At 39.0% G+C, this 15,615-nt stretch overlaps 2 protein-coding genes across 2 annotated transcripts in view; one reads left to right on the plus strand and one right to left on the minus strand.

The window, feature by feature from the left end:
- Positions 1-1,973: 1,973 nt before the first annotated feature.
- On the minus strand, positions 1,974-6,056 carry sigmar1 (sigma non-opioid intracellular receptor 1). The gene is made up of 5 exons (XM_030742046.1): positions 5,820-6,056; positions 5,629-5,680; positions 4,968-5,116; positions 4,169-4,261; positions 1,974-3,950 (listed from the first exon to the last, which is right to left on the minus strand). Exons 1-5 carry the CDS (start codon positions 5,962-5,964, stop codon positions 3,721-3,723), a joined length of 669 nt encoding a protein of 222 aa, XP_030597906.1. The 5' UTR covers positions 5,965-6,056; the 3' UTR covers positions 1,974-3,720.
- A 338-nt stretch (positions 6,057-6,394) lies between these two features.
- Positions 6,395-15,615, plus strand: part of galt (galactose-1-phosphate uridylyltransferase) — a 34,392-nt gene continuing 25,171 nt past the window's right edge. The window contains exons 1-5 of the mRNA XM_030742834.1: positions 6,395-6,542; positions 7,122-7,291; positions 7,609-7,684; positions 7,882-7,930; positions 15,426-15,555. Coding sequence (XP_030598694.1) covers positions 6,506-6,542; positions 7,122-7,291; positions 7,609-7,684; positions 7,882-7,930; positions 15,426-15,555 — 462 coding nt within the window. The 5' untranslated portion in view covers positions 6,395-6,505. The remainder of the gene's footprint in view (positions 6,543-7,121; positions 7,292-7,608; positions 7,685-7,881; positions 7,931-15,425; positions 15,556-15,615) is intronic.

The following is a 15,615-nucleotide window of genomic DNA, read 5'->3' on the forward strand; positions in this document are numbered from 1 at the left end:
TGTTTGTTTATTTATTACATTTTGCATTGTTCGGTTGCAGTAGACCACAGTATCTTAACTGCCTGTATTGTACCTTTGCATCCAATCACAAATGTTTTTTTCAAGTTTGAGGAGTATTATAGTAGTAGTATACACATTATAATTTTACTATGTTTTACTCTAATATTAGCATCATTTGAAAGCTTCACGTGGAGCTCTTACTTTATTGCTTTTAAAATATAAAAACGTGCAATTGAAAGTGATCAGCTGATGCATGCGATCCTTATTATCTCCACTAGAGGGCAGTAACGAGCTAAGAAACATTCCAGCCCCAGCGGTACTTTCAAGGGACACCTTTTTAAAGCCACTTTAATTAATTAGAATGTGTGTGAGTCTTTTGTAGATGTGCATATGGGTGATGAATGTGTCTGTTTTGGCTGTCTGGGTTTTGAGGGCATGTTTGTGTCCATCCTTAGTAACAATTGGATTCCTAACCCTGTATGTGTGTGTGTGTGTGTGTGTGTGTGTGTGTGTGTGTGTGTGTGTGTGTGTGTGTGTGTGTGTGTGTGTGTGTGTGTGTGTGTGTGTGTGTGTGTGTTTCTAGGGGCACACATACACACAAAAAGATCTATTTGCACAACTCCAGCAACCAGCGAGAGAACATTAACAGCCTGGAAGAAGCCAAACAATTAGTCAAAGAGAATGTCTATCTCATTAGGTGCAGCTACTGCTCAATCACGCTGGTATTTCAGCACTGGTTGCCCAGCTTCGATTCTGAATATATCTCCCTCAAAGGGCTTGAAGAGGAGGGTAATGAGGTCAAGCCAGTCTGTTAGACTGACATTAAATCTACATTTAGGATAATATTGTAACACACACTATGGACCCACAGGCATAAGGGAAGGAACATGACAAAGTATATGCACTCATTGGACACCTTTATAGGTACAGTTGTTCAACTGATTTTTCATGCAAATAACTAATCAGCCAATCACATGGCTGCAACTCAGTGCATCTAGACATGTTGAAATGGTCATGATGGCATGCCAAGGTCTCATGCCAAGCAAGTGACCTTGAACATGGCGTGGTTGTTGGTGCCAGACAGGCTGATCTGAGTATCTGAGAAAGTGCTGACCCACTCCAAAAAAAGAGAGAATATCCAGTGAGCTGGAGTACTCTGGATGAAAATGTTTTGTTTATGCCAGAGGTCAAAGGTGAATGGCCAAATGGCTTTGAGCTGACAGGAAGCCAACAGTTAGAACCAAGGTATGCAGAAGAGCACGAACATGTCAAACCTTGAAGCAGATGGGCTACAGCAGCAGAAGACAACACCAGGAGGAATGTTTCCAGCACCTCTTTGAATCTATGCCAAGAATTAAGGCAGTTCTGAAGGCAAAATGGGGGTCCAAGTACTAGCAAGAGGTACCTAACAAAGTGTTTGATCAGTGTATAATAAATGGATGTAAAGAATATATATAAATATAGAATCACCAAGCCGTAAACTCATGCGAACAAGCGTGAACACAGCTCTAAATAAACAAACACCACAAATGTCTTTCATCACACCACCTCTCCTATGGATATGAAAAACAATCAGGTTGTCTGCATCTTTGGGACATTTACAGAGGTGAGGACTGATGTTTATTTTTCTCTTCTGATGGTCAGATTTATTAAATAATATTTATTCTTAAGTCTCTGGAGTACATAAAACATCAAATTTAGGAAATCTCTCATCTTCTGTTCAGCACATAAGATCCTTTGTATTCAATTGAGCTTCACAGCAAAGGCACTTTTCATGGATTCCACACTGTAACTGCAACTCACTGAAATCCACTACTATTATAATCCCGTGCATTAAAATATTAAACACTTTCACATTTCTGATAAATAAGGGGGCCAGGATCAAATAATTACAGCTACCTGATCGTGATTAAATACACATTATTCACAGAAATAATCAAAACACACTTTTATTAATTATCTTTTTTCAAATGTATTTATTTTTTTGGCACTGTCAGTTTCATTCATCACCCTAAGTAAATTGCACATCTGGTACAGTATTACAATTCATCTGAGACGGCACTCCTACTGATGTTGCTGCTAATTAACACCAGTTAAGGTAGTTACAGCACATTTTAAGTAGAACAGAAACCCTACATAGCTCTTGATGGGTCCAGCCATTAGTCTGAAAATAAGGCTGTTTTACATGACAAGATACAAACAGACTGATCAGCAGCAGATTTGCTTGTGCAGGTTTAAAACACCAATCACATTTATCCACAGTATTACATTAGGAAGTAGAGATGTAGCCCTCCCAGTGGGCCAGTGCAAAATTCAACAACATGAAAGGAGGTTGAAGACTCCGAAGCCAAGAAGCTTGGTCAGAGTCAAATATTATTCAAGTTAATCTAGAGTCTTTTTGAGCTCAAAACGTTCTTGCAGACCTGCTGTCTGCATGTGTCTGTAGCATTGACTGTAGCCATGTTCTCTCATGTTTTTTACCCTAACATGACTTGCACAAACATTTAAAGGAGCTTTCAACTTTCTCTAAATACACATCTGATGTCCTACCACAGTATTTACAGTATGCAATATAAAGTTTTTGCTTTACTGTTTGAAAAGACATTAATTTTACTTGATTAATCTTCTCCACAGTTTTGAGAGATAAAAATATCAAACTCCTTACACATCTAGTCAAAAAATTTGGTGGCTGCCCAAACACTGTAGCTCTCAAGAAGATGAGCACATGCAGAGACGAGTTAGTAGAAAAATAAAACCACCAGAGTTCACACAGCTGACAAGACGGGAGCTTTCATTAGCATATCCTCTCAGGTTTCTACCAGCTTCAAAAGACATAGTGCAAACAGTTTCGCTATGAATGGGTAAATGGTGGCCAATGCCAAGAGAAGCTTTAAAGCAAACGCTCTTCTTTGCTTCTTGGTGTTGGTTTCTGAGAGTCGCTTAGGGAATCTGAATCCTAATCAAGCTGCATTTACAAAGGACCTCATGTACAGAGAATCTGCATGAATACAAAGAGGAAATTGGCATCGACTAAGACAATAGTGGCTTTGGGCTGTGCATTATATACATTTTTGTAGGTTTTACAGTCCAAATTAAGCATTGCATATTTGTTTGGGAAGGATCTCCTTGGCTTGCAAATGTGCATTGATCAAAAACCACTTTGAACATCAGTACATTTTGTAAAAAACAAACATTGGTTGGTGAAGTGAATACACCCAAACGTGGTTGCATATATTGCCTTATTTTTATAACAATGAGTGAATGAATGAATTTAGCAAAAGAAGCTTTAAGGTTTTAACCTTTAAACCAGATCCTAATTTTTTATTTTTTTTTTGGTCTTTGTGACTATGGAGGCAGTCTGAGCTCTCACAGGAATGTTTAATGAGTGGATGCTGAATTCCACTCTTAAAACTCCAGATAATGTGGTAGGGTGTCATTCAGAATAGTGCGTGTTTGAGTGTTTGTGATTTCTCTCTCAAATGTTAAGACTATAAGCTGAAATCCAGTTGGATATTTTCTTGTGCATAGCCTTTCTGAGGGTCAAGAACGTTAATGAAGATGTTTAACTGTACTGATATAAATTTGGATTGTCTACAATTTCATATAAAAATATTAATGTCAGCACTTATAAGTGTCTCCTCTACCAGATTTATCGGTTGGGTAGAAAATGGCACAGCACAACTTTTGATAGTAACGTCCATGTGCAATCATTTAAGACCCTTAGAGAACACCAACTTCTGTAAGTAGTGTGCCAGCCTCAAGCAGCAAACCTTTCATGTAGACATTAAAAGTGTAGTACATTGTGAGGAAGTCCTGGGTGCTGAAAATGGTGTCTGCTAGAGCAAAGCCCAGCGTGGAAGGGATGAAGCCTCTGCCGTACTCCACCATCCAAGTCCCGGCACTCCACTGGACTGATGTGGCCTCTCCTACAGCATGTACAATGGTGTCACCTGTGGGAAAAGAATGTGAAAGAACAGGAAGACAGAATACAAAGATTTAGCTAACAACAACAACAACAACAACAACAACAACAACAACAACAACAACATAGACTGTGCAACACTGTTACCCAAAAGCAAAAAAATAAACTGTTGTAGTTATTCAGATAGATTTACATCACATCATATATAAATGCCACACTTTGGATTGAAATGTATTAACGCATTACCAGGATAGTATATTTCACTCTTTGTCGTCCCCTCCTTCCACTGTCTGAAGGTGCCAGAGATAACGGTGTCAGAAATTTCAGCCCAATAACGACCTGAGAGAAGCAGCAGGATGCACAGAGTCAAACTTTTACAACTGTGTATTAAAAAAGTTTTCTAAACAAAACTATTTCAGCTTAGCAAGCGCTACACGCATAAGCACTTATGACTGGTCTCTTTCTGTGCAATCACATGAAATTGACAGCTTTAGCACACCACTGGGCATTAAAAAACAAAAAGGTCTCAAAAAAAAATTGAGAATTCTCAGTTTCCATTGCAGTCACATTAGTCTGCTATGCATTACCGCACAAATCAACTCTCATAGTCAGGAACAGGAATGGAAGTCTGTATAAGGACCTCATATGCTCTTACAATGTAACGTTCGAGTTGCAGCCCGCCGTGTAACTCTGTATGGAATTGGATTTACTTGAGTATTGACCTGTCTTTAAGATCATAGCGGGGCCAGTTTGTTCCTTGCCATCTGCCACCAAGATATTAACAAACTCAGGCAGATTTCTGTTTTGAGAGCAGGAGTTTGTTTCCCCACTGGTGCTCCCCAAGCAGAAACCTTTGTATGTGTTGCAGTTGCCTTGTGCTTTTGGCTGGCATAGTGAACTATATTATATAAGTTTTGCAATTGTTTTTCACATTTGTATATATGACAAATCTGATGTCACAAAAACATTTTGTCTGCAGTCCTCCTGTGTGTAAAAATCAACTTTTCCTATAATGAATATGCTTGGATTCTTTTTTCTTCCTCACCTGAGTGTCCTCCTGTGTCCACCGCAGTACCAAACAGTATCAAGTACTCTGTGAGAGAGGCATGGAGGACACACATGGAGCCCATCCAGCCTCCAGCGTTCACAAACACCCACTGCAAGTCCTCGTCTGGCAGGATGTGGCCAGGATATCTAGTTCAAATAAACTTCGTTAGCTATTTAACTTATAACCTTCATTAGACTGCTTTATAAAGCTAATTCACATCATACACTGAGGGTGAAGAGTACTTAATGGCAAGGGCAGGGAATAACTGAAAAAACACAGAGCTGTTTGAGGAGTTGATGAACAATCTGAATAGCAAATGAGAGTACTTAAACACTGTAAAAAGGTCAAAGAAATTAGAAACTTTTACTCTGGTTAGATTTTAGACCAAGCCAATTTTTGATTCAGTGGAGGGGAAAATAAATATAAACCGAAGACATATCCCTATATCTAAGGAAGAATGAGGATAAGCATGTTCGATAATCTGAAATGTGATAAGTCAGTTGGCATGTTAGGTCAATAAATTAAAGCGATATAACTAGATTGCATCAGGTTGCAAGTAATTTGTTGCTCATACAAACTAATAGTGGTGGAAATTATACAGTATCAATCATGAGGTGCATGCAAGTCCACATATATTCTGGTGCAAACTAACTGTTACCTTTTCCTGAGCTCCACAACCACTTTGGAGAAAGCCTGCTCATGGTCCTGACCTGAGAACAGACGCGAATAAAATGCGCAGAGCATGCAGATATGACAAATTTAGACAACCCAAATTAGTTTGGCTTGAAATAAAAACAAAATGAATAGGAGTTTGGTGGCAACTTCATTCACATGTAAGAGCAAACTCACCTGCATACTGTTTGGCCAATTTGGAGACGTCTTCTTTGTTGAACACGTACTGCTTACTGGCCAGCCAGTACTGCAGCAGCAGTACAGCCAGGACGGTGACTGCAGCGAACACCAACAGTCTTAAAGTGATTTTGGCCAGGGACATGGCTGAAACAAAACGCAGACAGAGACACAGAGGTAGGTTTGGCTACATGCATGCAGTCAGGAAGGCTGGCGTGGTGCTCCGCTCACAGCCTCTTCCTGGTCAGGTGAGGGAGGAATATGGCAGCTTAGCCAATCACGGGCCGACTCAGCTGTGCAGGCGACGCGCGACTCCAGGGTTGCCAGCGCAATGGAAAACCCCCTTTTTATAGTTTTCAATAAATTTTGATATTTATAAAAATGTAATTGACCAAAATTAAACATTTTAAGCTACGATATTCGGTGCGAACACTTGAATGACTAGTTATCTTTAATTTGTAATTTCTGGTTTTAGTTTTTTATTTTTTATTTTTGCGTGTCATCCCATACCGGCATGTCCACAATGGCACGCTTTCGCTTGTCAAAAAAAAAAAAAATCAGGAAGTAGGCCAAGGTTTATTGTGGACAGAGTCGCTTTAGCATCATATGCTAAAGTCCAGAGAGAGCTGGTTCAGTAAAAGAGCACCGAGGAGGAGACAGTTGTCAAACATCACTGATCAACAGACATGAGCGGGAAGCAAAAAGTCAGTTTCGACCCCAAAGGTATGCATTTATGAAAATGTATCCACGTCAGAAATTTAATTTTATTCACCCACTATATATGCCATGATAGACACCGTATAATGTACGCGTAGTAATTCCTCAATGTGGCAATTTTGCCTTATTTTTTCCAAACGTCTAATCTTTGGGAACTTCAGGAAATATTTTCTATTAGCTCCATTACTTAATTACTGTTTACCAAAAGGTACTGCACTGGAAATAGTTAAAACAAATTAATTTATTCATGCTTTTATGCTTCCATACTACCCGAATTCGCTGGTAGGTCGTAGTAGTTCACACAGTGTCTTTGGTTAAATTCGACGCTGCAGTTTTGTTTTTGTTTTGTTTGTTTGTTTTGTTTCTATTGACCTGACAGACATGCTGACTCTGTCAGCTGTGCAGTCTTGTGACTGGAGTTCCTGCAGTTCCAAGTTGCAGCGACAAAACCTGCTCCTGAACGCTTTTTCTTATAAGTAGTAATAGTGAATGTTTGTTTAAATGATTATAATTACCGTGAGCACCTATGTGTGTTTAAATGACATTGTTTTGTTATATTACATTATTTGTGTTATATGCCTTTAGAGCACCAGCACTTGCGTTACAATCCTCTTAGGGACAGCTGGGTCCTTGTATCAGCCCACCGTATGAAGAGACCTTGGGCAGGTCAGGTAGAAAAACCAGCTGAGGAGCACATACCCAGATATGACCAAAATAACCCGCTCTGTCCCGGGAACAAACGGGCAAACGGAGAGGTAAGAAGAGGCATTGAACAGCATTGTTTGGTTCTGATTACAGCAAGCAGTGAATCCAAAAATGAGGCATCAAACTCCCTAGGCCTCCATTAAGAAACATATTGAGTATGTTACAGGTATATCTCTATACCTCTCTGCATTTATTAGTGATGTTGTAGACATTAATCATCTTACAAAATGCAAAATTACACTGTGACATTGCCAGTATTTCCAAACAAGAGGTTTCATCACTTCTTGTTCTGTTTTCTTGACAAAATGGCAAATTGGCTTTTTTCTGCTGTTTTCCAAAATCTCTACAACTGTCTCTTTTTCTCCAGGTGAACCCAGAATATGACAGCACCTTTGTCTTTGAGAATGACTTCCCTGCTCTTCAGCCAGATGCTCCAGACCCTGGTGAGTTCCAGTGCAACCTAAATACTGCAATTGTTATATATATATATATATATATATATATATATAGTGCAATTCTTTCTTTCTTTCTTGCAAACTCTACTTTCATCTTTCATGTAGCTCTTTAGCCTTTGGGTGAACATGTACTTAAATATAATATTTAAATATAATAAACTGTATATTGCTATTTTGTTCTTCAGGTTCAGACCAAGATCCCTTATTTCAGTCTAAAGCTGCAAGGGGTGTCTGGTAAGAACAAATCTTAATATCACCATCTATATTTTTATTTAATACAGTGCTTATAATGAAATGTATATTAACCATGCATAGTTAAATTAATATGCGGTTGGTAAGTTATAATTTAATCTGGGACACAATGCATCTTAATCAGTGTTCCTTTTCAAAATTATGATGCATTCAAATTTATGACTAATTAAATCTTAGCTGATGACTGCAATCAGAGCAGTCACGCTGAGGCAACTCTTAATTCGTTGTTGTCATCGTCTTCATCATAATCAGCTATTAGATGACGCTAATTTTGTTCATCAATGCGCTGCATGCTTCCTGTTTTCAGGACATCTTGAACTTGAGCAAAACAAAATCACCAAGCGCCTGTACATACATTAGAATGTGTGGTTCTTTTGTGAGACCAGCAGATGGAGATGTTTCATCAGGACTCTATTTTATAGGTCCTTGACACACTAATGATGCATATTTTTGTGTTCTACAAAGTTGAGCTTAAAAAAAATTTTGAGACAGGAGTCAGATTGATATTTAAACATCATCTGAGGGGCTTAAATAGCATCTAATCATTTGTTAATATATATTTGTTAATAATCCAATACACAGCAGTTTATAGTTGGACTATCCACAAATATTTTTTTTTTTGGTATTTGACCACACATAATTCTTGCTATGCCATGAATGTTTTTCGAAGACTACAAGCATACACCGAAATCTACTCACATCTTTTGCGATATTGAAGATATATAATTGTCAGTCTGAAGTTAACGTTCCTTAACAATCCTGTGCTTTGGGAATTCTTGCTTAATGCTGCCTGACAGCAGAGTTACATAACTACTGAATAATATATTTAATCAATAATATTGTGCTGGTTGAAAACTGAATGTTGTTTTAAAATGCCACGCGTTCACAGATGTTGCTTGCCACACTCGCAGCGTCATGAAGAACAAAAAAAGCAGTGACTTTTTTATAATTAGTAGTACATTTCACAGTACTTTTCTTCTTCTGTCACACTTTAGGCAAGATTGTGTGATTTCTTTATTTTTTCTTTTTTCTCACAGTGTGTGGTTGTATGCATATTTGTTCACACTTCTAGCATGCTGCTGTTTTCCTTGTAGCGTGTCTGTGATGAGTCCTATATGCTTTTGTGGCCATATTAACAGAACGAGAAACTTGGAAAATAAACCAGATCTTTCTACCCTGCAGCAAAGTTCAGTGCCAATTAGAGGGGAGAGTGGAATGGGAAATGCGATTTGGGGGATGTGGGTCATGGAAGACAAAAGAAAGATGTACTGCAAAAAAGAAATGAGAAAATTCTTAATGCTTTATCATATTCTCAGCACTGTGGTGACAAAAAAAAAAAAAAATTGGTCCTGCTTTATTTTACAGACCTTATTGTGTAATTGTATTTTCCTGCTTCGGAGTCTTCCTGAGAAGGAGTTTGTAATTTGTTACACATTATAGTAAAAACAGTCCATTATTTCATAGTGTGTCAGTACAGCTGTCTTTTTGTCTTAAATTTAACTCCAAGAAAATAGATAATTAAGATTTTAGGATTACATTTATCGCTGTGTCAGATTTCGAGTCATTTAAGCATTTTTTTTTTTTTTTTTTTAAGAAAATATCTCTGGAAATCTGCAAAATTTACGTAATTCTCATTTACTTTGAAGCCAGCTGAGCCAGCTTTTTCACAGACCTGTGAAAAAGAAAGTTTTCACGGGGATACGCAGTCAAGTGATTCAGTAGTAGTTTGTCGAACCACCTTTAGCATCAATAATAATTATTTTCTCTATGACTTTGTCTCTGACATCATTGTGGAGGAATTTTGGCCCACTCTTCTTAATTCTTGGAGGCATTTGTTTATGCTTTGTTTTAAGGTCCTGCTACAGCATTTCAATCAGGTTACAGTCTGGACTTTGACTGGGCATTATAAACACCTTGAGATTTTTCTCTTCAGCCATTCTGTTGTAGATTTAAGATCATTGTCTTGTTGCATTATCCAGTCCAGTTTTGTCCACGTTTTAGATGTCAGACAGACGCCCTCACATTTTTCTGTAGAATACTTTGATATACAGAGTTCATGGTCAACTCAGCGACTGCAAGGTGCCCAGGTCCTGTGGCTGCAAAACAAGCACAAATCATCAACCTTCCAGCTCTATACTTGACAGCTGGTATAAAGTGTTTATGCTGATATGCTTCATTTGGTTTTTGACAGAATGCATTTAGCCAGACATCTCCATTTTGGTCTCGTCTGTCCAAAGGACAAGTAGCTCCTGGGTTTTTATCCTCCTGCGCAAAATAAAGTGGGAGGATATTGTCGTCATACCACCTGGCTATCTGAGTTGAGCCATGAAATTTGGCATATGTGTACTTACTCTTCAAAGATGTATAACACAATATTCATATTCCTGAATGTTTGGTACCCTTTGTACACTTTGGCTTTATTTATCTGAAGTGGAGAGTAAAAAACATGGAGGATTTCAGGGTGCTAATGCTATGATAATATGTGCTAATGATATGCAGCCTCATTCTTATAGCTGATTGGCTTAGCCTAATCATGTGATCATATCGTGGCTATACCTACTTGACCATTATTGACTGAAATGGACAAAGTGACCATATCTAGGTCACTGAACAGCGCTAGATAGTGAGAAACTGGAGAATCCCAGATTTCTAGGTAAAGAGCCAATCTGTCTATAGTAACAGTTCTAGACTGCAGCCTTATTGATTAGCCTGTGATGCCAACTTCTGATTGACTGAACAATATCTAACATGTTAGATATTGTTCAGTCAAACGCGTTGGTCAGGGATGACTCATGGCCATAAATAGTGCTGGCAATGACTCATCATTGACACATCATTTCAGATGTAACCAACACGGTTGCATTATGTTTTGTACATAGTTGTCTTAAGATTATAGTGATGTTATACATACTGCACTGATATCAGCAGATTATGTAGAATAGGTGCATTATGTAGTACTATTCCTGTACACACATAAGTATAATATGATGTGAATACCTTGTAAGTATGGATTATATCTAGCTTATTGTTATAGGTTATATAAATCGAAAGACATTATGTAGTATACTTCCTTGTACAAAAGTACAGTATGTACTTTCTCTAATTTGTTTACTATTTACCAATTTTTTTTTTGTTTGTTCTAGGGTATGGTTACCAAAAAGTATTTTTAGAAGTTTTAAAGATGTCTCTTACAGCATGCTTAAAATTGATTTGATTTGATGAGTGTTGTTAATATTGAAAACACATTTTTGCTGGAATATGTATTATATCATTACTAACCCAGGGGTGACTAAAAGTTTAGGGTAAGGCTTCCAAATTAGGGTAAAATAGTTTTGCAGAAGGTAATAAAATGTCTGCTGACAGGTTTTCTACTATGAAATTGGAACTGTAATGTTATCCTGACTTCTTCATTTATTTTCTATTTTCATTAATCGAGGGAGGATATCTCCAGGTCTTGGGTCTTGTTTTTAATTTCTCTGAGCATTGCACAGTCTGACCTTGGGCTGAATTTGCTGGGACGTCCACTCCTGGGAAGAATGTGTCATTGTGTTAATGAATGTTCCACACCAGCAAACTGCCAAAACGTTAGCTTTTATAGAGGTCCTCACATAGTTGCTTATGATCAGTAAATCAAGTAGCACCCTCTTAATTCCTAATTCCTATATTTAACAGCTTAGGTAGGTTCTAGCCAGTGGTGGTGTTTATTGGAGTTGTAGTGGGTTTGGGTAAAATGTTCTCAAACTTTTTTTTTTAATTTTATATATAAATGTTTGTTGCAAATGTATGGACAACTAAAAATTATCACGTACCATACACATAGTCCTTTTATCTGTGACTTTAAAGGTTACTTACATTAATGTAAAATTAAACTAGTCTTAACTTCAACTACTACTTACCTAAACCCAACCGTATGCTAACTTTAAACATGTTTTGACCTTTAACTTGAATTGTTTTTACCTCAGACTTGAATGATTCTGTCTTTTGTGTAAGCGCTGCCCCCCCCCCCCCCCCCCCCCCTCTTCCCAAATACTGTGCGTCTGTGTAAACACTTAGGTCAAAATATTACTCATGTTGTGGGAAACTCCCAGCTCCCGTCTCTGCTGTTAGTCTCCTCATGAACAATGTATAACCCAGCATCCAGTTTTGCTCAGAGCGTAAACACCAAAGTCATGTTCAATTATTGATCATGTACTAGCTACTTGGGTCCAAGTAGAGCCTGACTGTTGATAGAAATTTCATTATTCTCACTCTGTCAAGTTGATTTGCCTTGTTACTATAGGGAAGCCTGAAAGCAAACACATGGACATATATCTTCTTAAAGACATGAAGACCTAGGGATTTGTTTTACTACTACACACACATACACATCTAACCTCTGTATAAAGTGGATGAGCATGCTCATGTTTTTTTTTTTGTCTTAGCAGAATCTTTAAGATCTTTATACGTACCATGATATCAGGAATAAACATGCTTTCTTATAAACTCAGTAGTACAGTTTTGAAATTTCAAAGGTTATACTTAATGTTGTCGTAGTTGTGACAACTATTCAGATTCCTTAAGAAAGTTTAGGTGTTTAGTTTGGCTGCAGAAAGAGGGACTAACCAAAAATGAGTCAAATAGTTGTTTACATGTAAGACAGACTCACATTTATATTGATTTAATTTGCTGTTTTTCCCCCCTTTTTTTTGTACTGCAGTTTAAATCTTTATTACCAGGTGAGGTAGTTTAACTTTGAAAATATCTTCAGATTTATAAGGAAGTGACAGAGAACATGGAGGATACACATTTCATTAACGGCACCTTAAATTTCACAGATATCTGTCAGCATTCAATTTAATTCTCTTCTCTTCCTGCTCTTGTCGGAGACGGTCGCACTATCTCTCTCTCCCTGCCCTCCCCATCTCTCCGCTTGCTGCTTGCTGTGAGAGCGTCTTTTTACACACTGTCCAAATAAGAACAAGATTGAACCATGGATCTGGCAAACTGGGCATTCTCCATCATTGATCGAATTTTTTCCACTATGAGATCCGGGACAGGGGAGCCTGGGTGTCCCAGTGGAACAGACCCGGTTGGATACGTCATCGACTCTTGGAGCTCGTGGAGACCTGTGTGCTTCTCGGCCCTTGGAGTGGAAGACGTGGAAGACGCCTACATATTCGGCTTTTTGGTAGCAGTATCTTCTCTGTTTGGGCTCGGTGGATACCTGCTTTACTGGCAAATTAAGAAAATCTGGACGGCGGTTCGACATCTGCAGAGGCTGCCGATCCAGGTGGAAGGGCTGAGCAGAGCCGCACAAACTCAGACTCAAAGCCTGGTGGACCTGAGCCGCAAGATTAGCGAGCTCGCAGGCGAGAGGGGTTAGATCAGGAGATATAGTTCGGTTCTGCACAGTGAGGACGGCAATCAACTAATTTGGAATATTGGATTTTTGAATGGTTTCCCAGTAAGACTGAAGGCTGTTGGAAAAACAAGCAGCCTGTTCCAAAACAACTTCTGTTATCAGGAATTCGGCTCCCCTGCCGGCCTTGGGTTGGCAACCATATCTCTCTCCAGGGCACTGTGTGCGGCTGCTCTCCCCCCCACTCCGCGTTGTGATTTGTGAAGCTGGGTCTGGTGTATCACGGCCGCTGATGAAATTCCACCACTATCAGCAAACTGTTTTGGCTGGAACCTGGCATCTGGCTCCACAATGCCCCCACCTCTCGTCTCCTTCTGCATCCCCCCCTGCCCTGACCTCACCTACCGCCGCTGTCCTTGCTTTACATGTGCAATTGCTTTGCTAAGGTGGTTTTTTTGGACCCTGGTATAGTGCTCTTTTTGAGCACTGTACCAGATGACTTTTTTTTTAACCTAACTTCCCCATGATGTGTTGTTTTCTCCTCCTGCCAAAGGTAGCGCTGCAAGTCGGCTGCATGACCCGAGGACACATATCCCCCTATGTGTGTTGTGTTTGTGTATTTGGATGGTGTTCTGTAACTGCAATTTCCAATGTGTGAACTTGTTCACCCACATGGCAATAAAACTTCATTCATTCATTCATTCATTCATTCATTCAATTCTCTTGCTTTTCCTTATGTGGGTGTGTTGTATGTTTCTTACGCTTTAGTTTGGCTCTATTTTTTTTTTTATAGAGGTTCAATTCTGTTCCCCCTTAATTCTGTTTCCACTGACTATTTGACTTCACTTTTTATAATACTACCTCTTAAAAACAAGACTGAACTCAACCGATAATTATGATCCATGTCTGTTTGTGACATTCATCTAAATCTGAATGGAGAAAAATGTCAGCCTTGCTTTTATGTGCAGTCACTTTTTCAACTGATCTGCAGAGCACTGCCAACACGAGAATCAACAGAAAATCAAAAGAAAAGGATGCGTAGCTGTATTTGACAGGCAGTCTATGGGAAGTGCATAGCAATGACTTTACCTCGCCCCAGAAAAGCAAAATGAAAACTTGCAACTTATCCCTTTGTGAATTCCCTGGTTAATTAAAGCAAACAGAGCGGGGGTCTGTTCTATGTTTAAACAAAGACAACAGTATTAGTCAATACTCATTATTTATAAAGAGATCAGCAGCAACAACAAAATTCTCTCATTAAATCAACCGCAAATAATCACATCACACCAAATTCCTACAAAACTAGTGACATTTCCTCCAGCCTCATCTGCACTCAGTGTTAAGTGCATGGAATCCTGCCTATATAGAGGATGGCACCACCCACCGGTTTGTAGACTCACTTTTTGAAGACTCAAATTTAGCATTATTATAAGCATTACAATAGTTTTTGGAGACAGAAGTAACCATGCATGTAGTGGAGTGTTAAGTTATTAATGCTAGGAAACTTGGTCAGCAAAGTTTATTAGTGGCTGTATCACAGACACATTGATCCATCCATGATGCCCAGACCTCCCTCTCCCCGGCCACCTCCTCCAGCTCTTCCAGCTAAGAGACGTCAGCGTGTCCTGGGTCTGCTCCGGGGGCCCCTCGGATGCCAGCTATTGATGAATAAAATATGAATTTAATAGTCTCATTTCACTCTCTTAAACTGGAGCACAGACAAGTGAATTAAAATGCTCCAAAAGGCACCAACTCCACAAACATGGTCCAATTCAGTGACTGAGCTGAGGTGAAACCTAATAGACACACAGCTGCCTAGTCAGCATTCATCACCCTTCAGTGAGTTAAAAACAAAAAGAACTTTGCATTTGTCATAAAGTAGAAAAATAGCTATAGAGAAGAAAAATCTGTAAATGTTGGAACCAGTCTCAAGTGGCCAGTTCCAGGCATTAGTGTATTGGTTTCATTATCCAGTCCTGGAGGTTGCTGCACGTGAGCATGTTAGTAAAACATGCTACCATGGCTGAGAAGCTGATCTAGGTTAATTCATTTAGCCTGTGTCAATAGTGCTTCTGTTTCAGTGTTTTAACACTAACAAATACCTCTCATTCCTCTTTTTCTGTTTTTTTTTTTTTTCAGTAAAGTCATGTGTTTCCATCCCTGGTCGGATGTCACCCTCCCTCTCATGAAAAAAGAAGAGGTTGTCAAGGTGATTGACAAGTGGGCGGAGCTTGTTAAAGATCTCGGCACTGTTTACCCATGGGTTCAGGTATGGGATACTCTCATTTTCAGACACACACACACACACACACACACACACACACACACA

Source organism: Archocentrus centrarchus, chromosome 12 (assembly GCF_007364275.1).
Source record: "Archocentrus centrarchus isolate MPI-CPG fArcCen1 chromosome 12, fArcCen1, whole genome shotgun sequence".
In the NCBI taxonomy this organism is placed as follows: domain Eukaryota; kingdom Metazoa; phylum Chordata; class Actinopteri; order Cichliformes; family Cichlidae; genus Archocentrus; species Archocentrus centrarchus.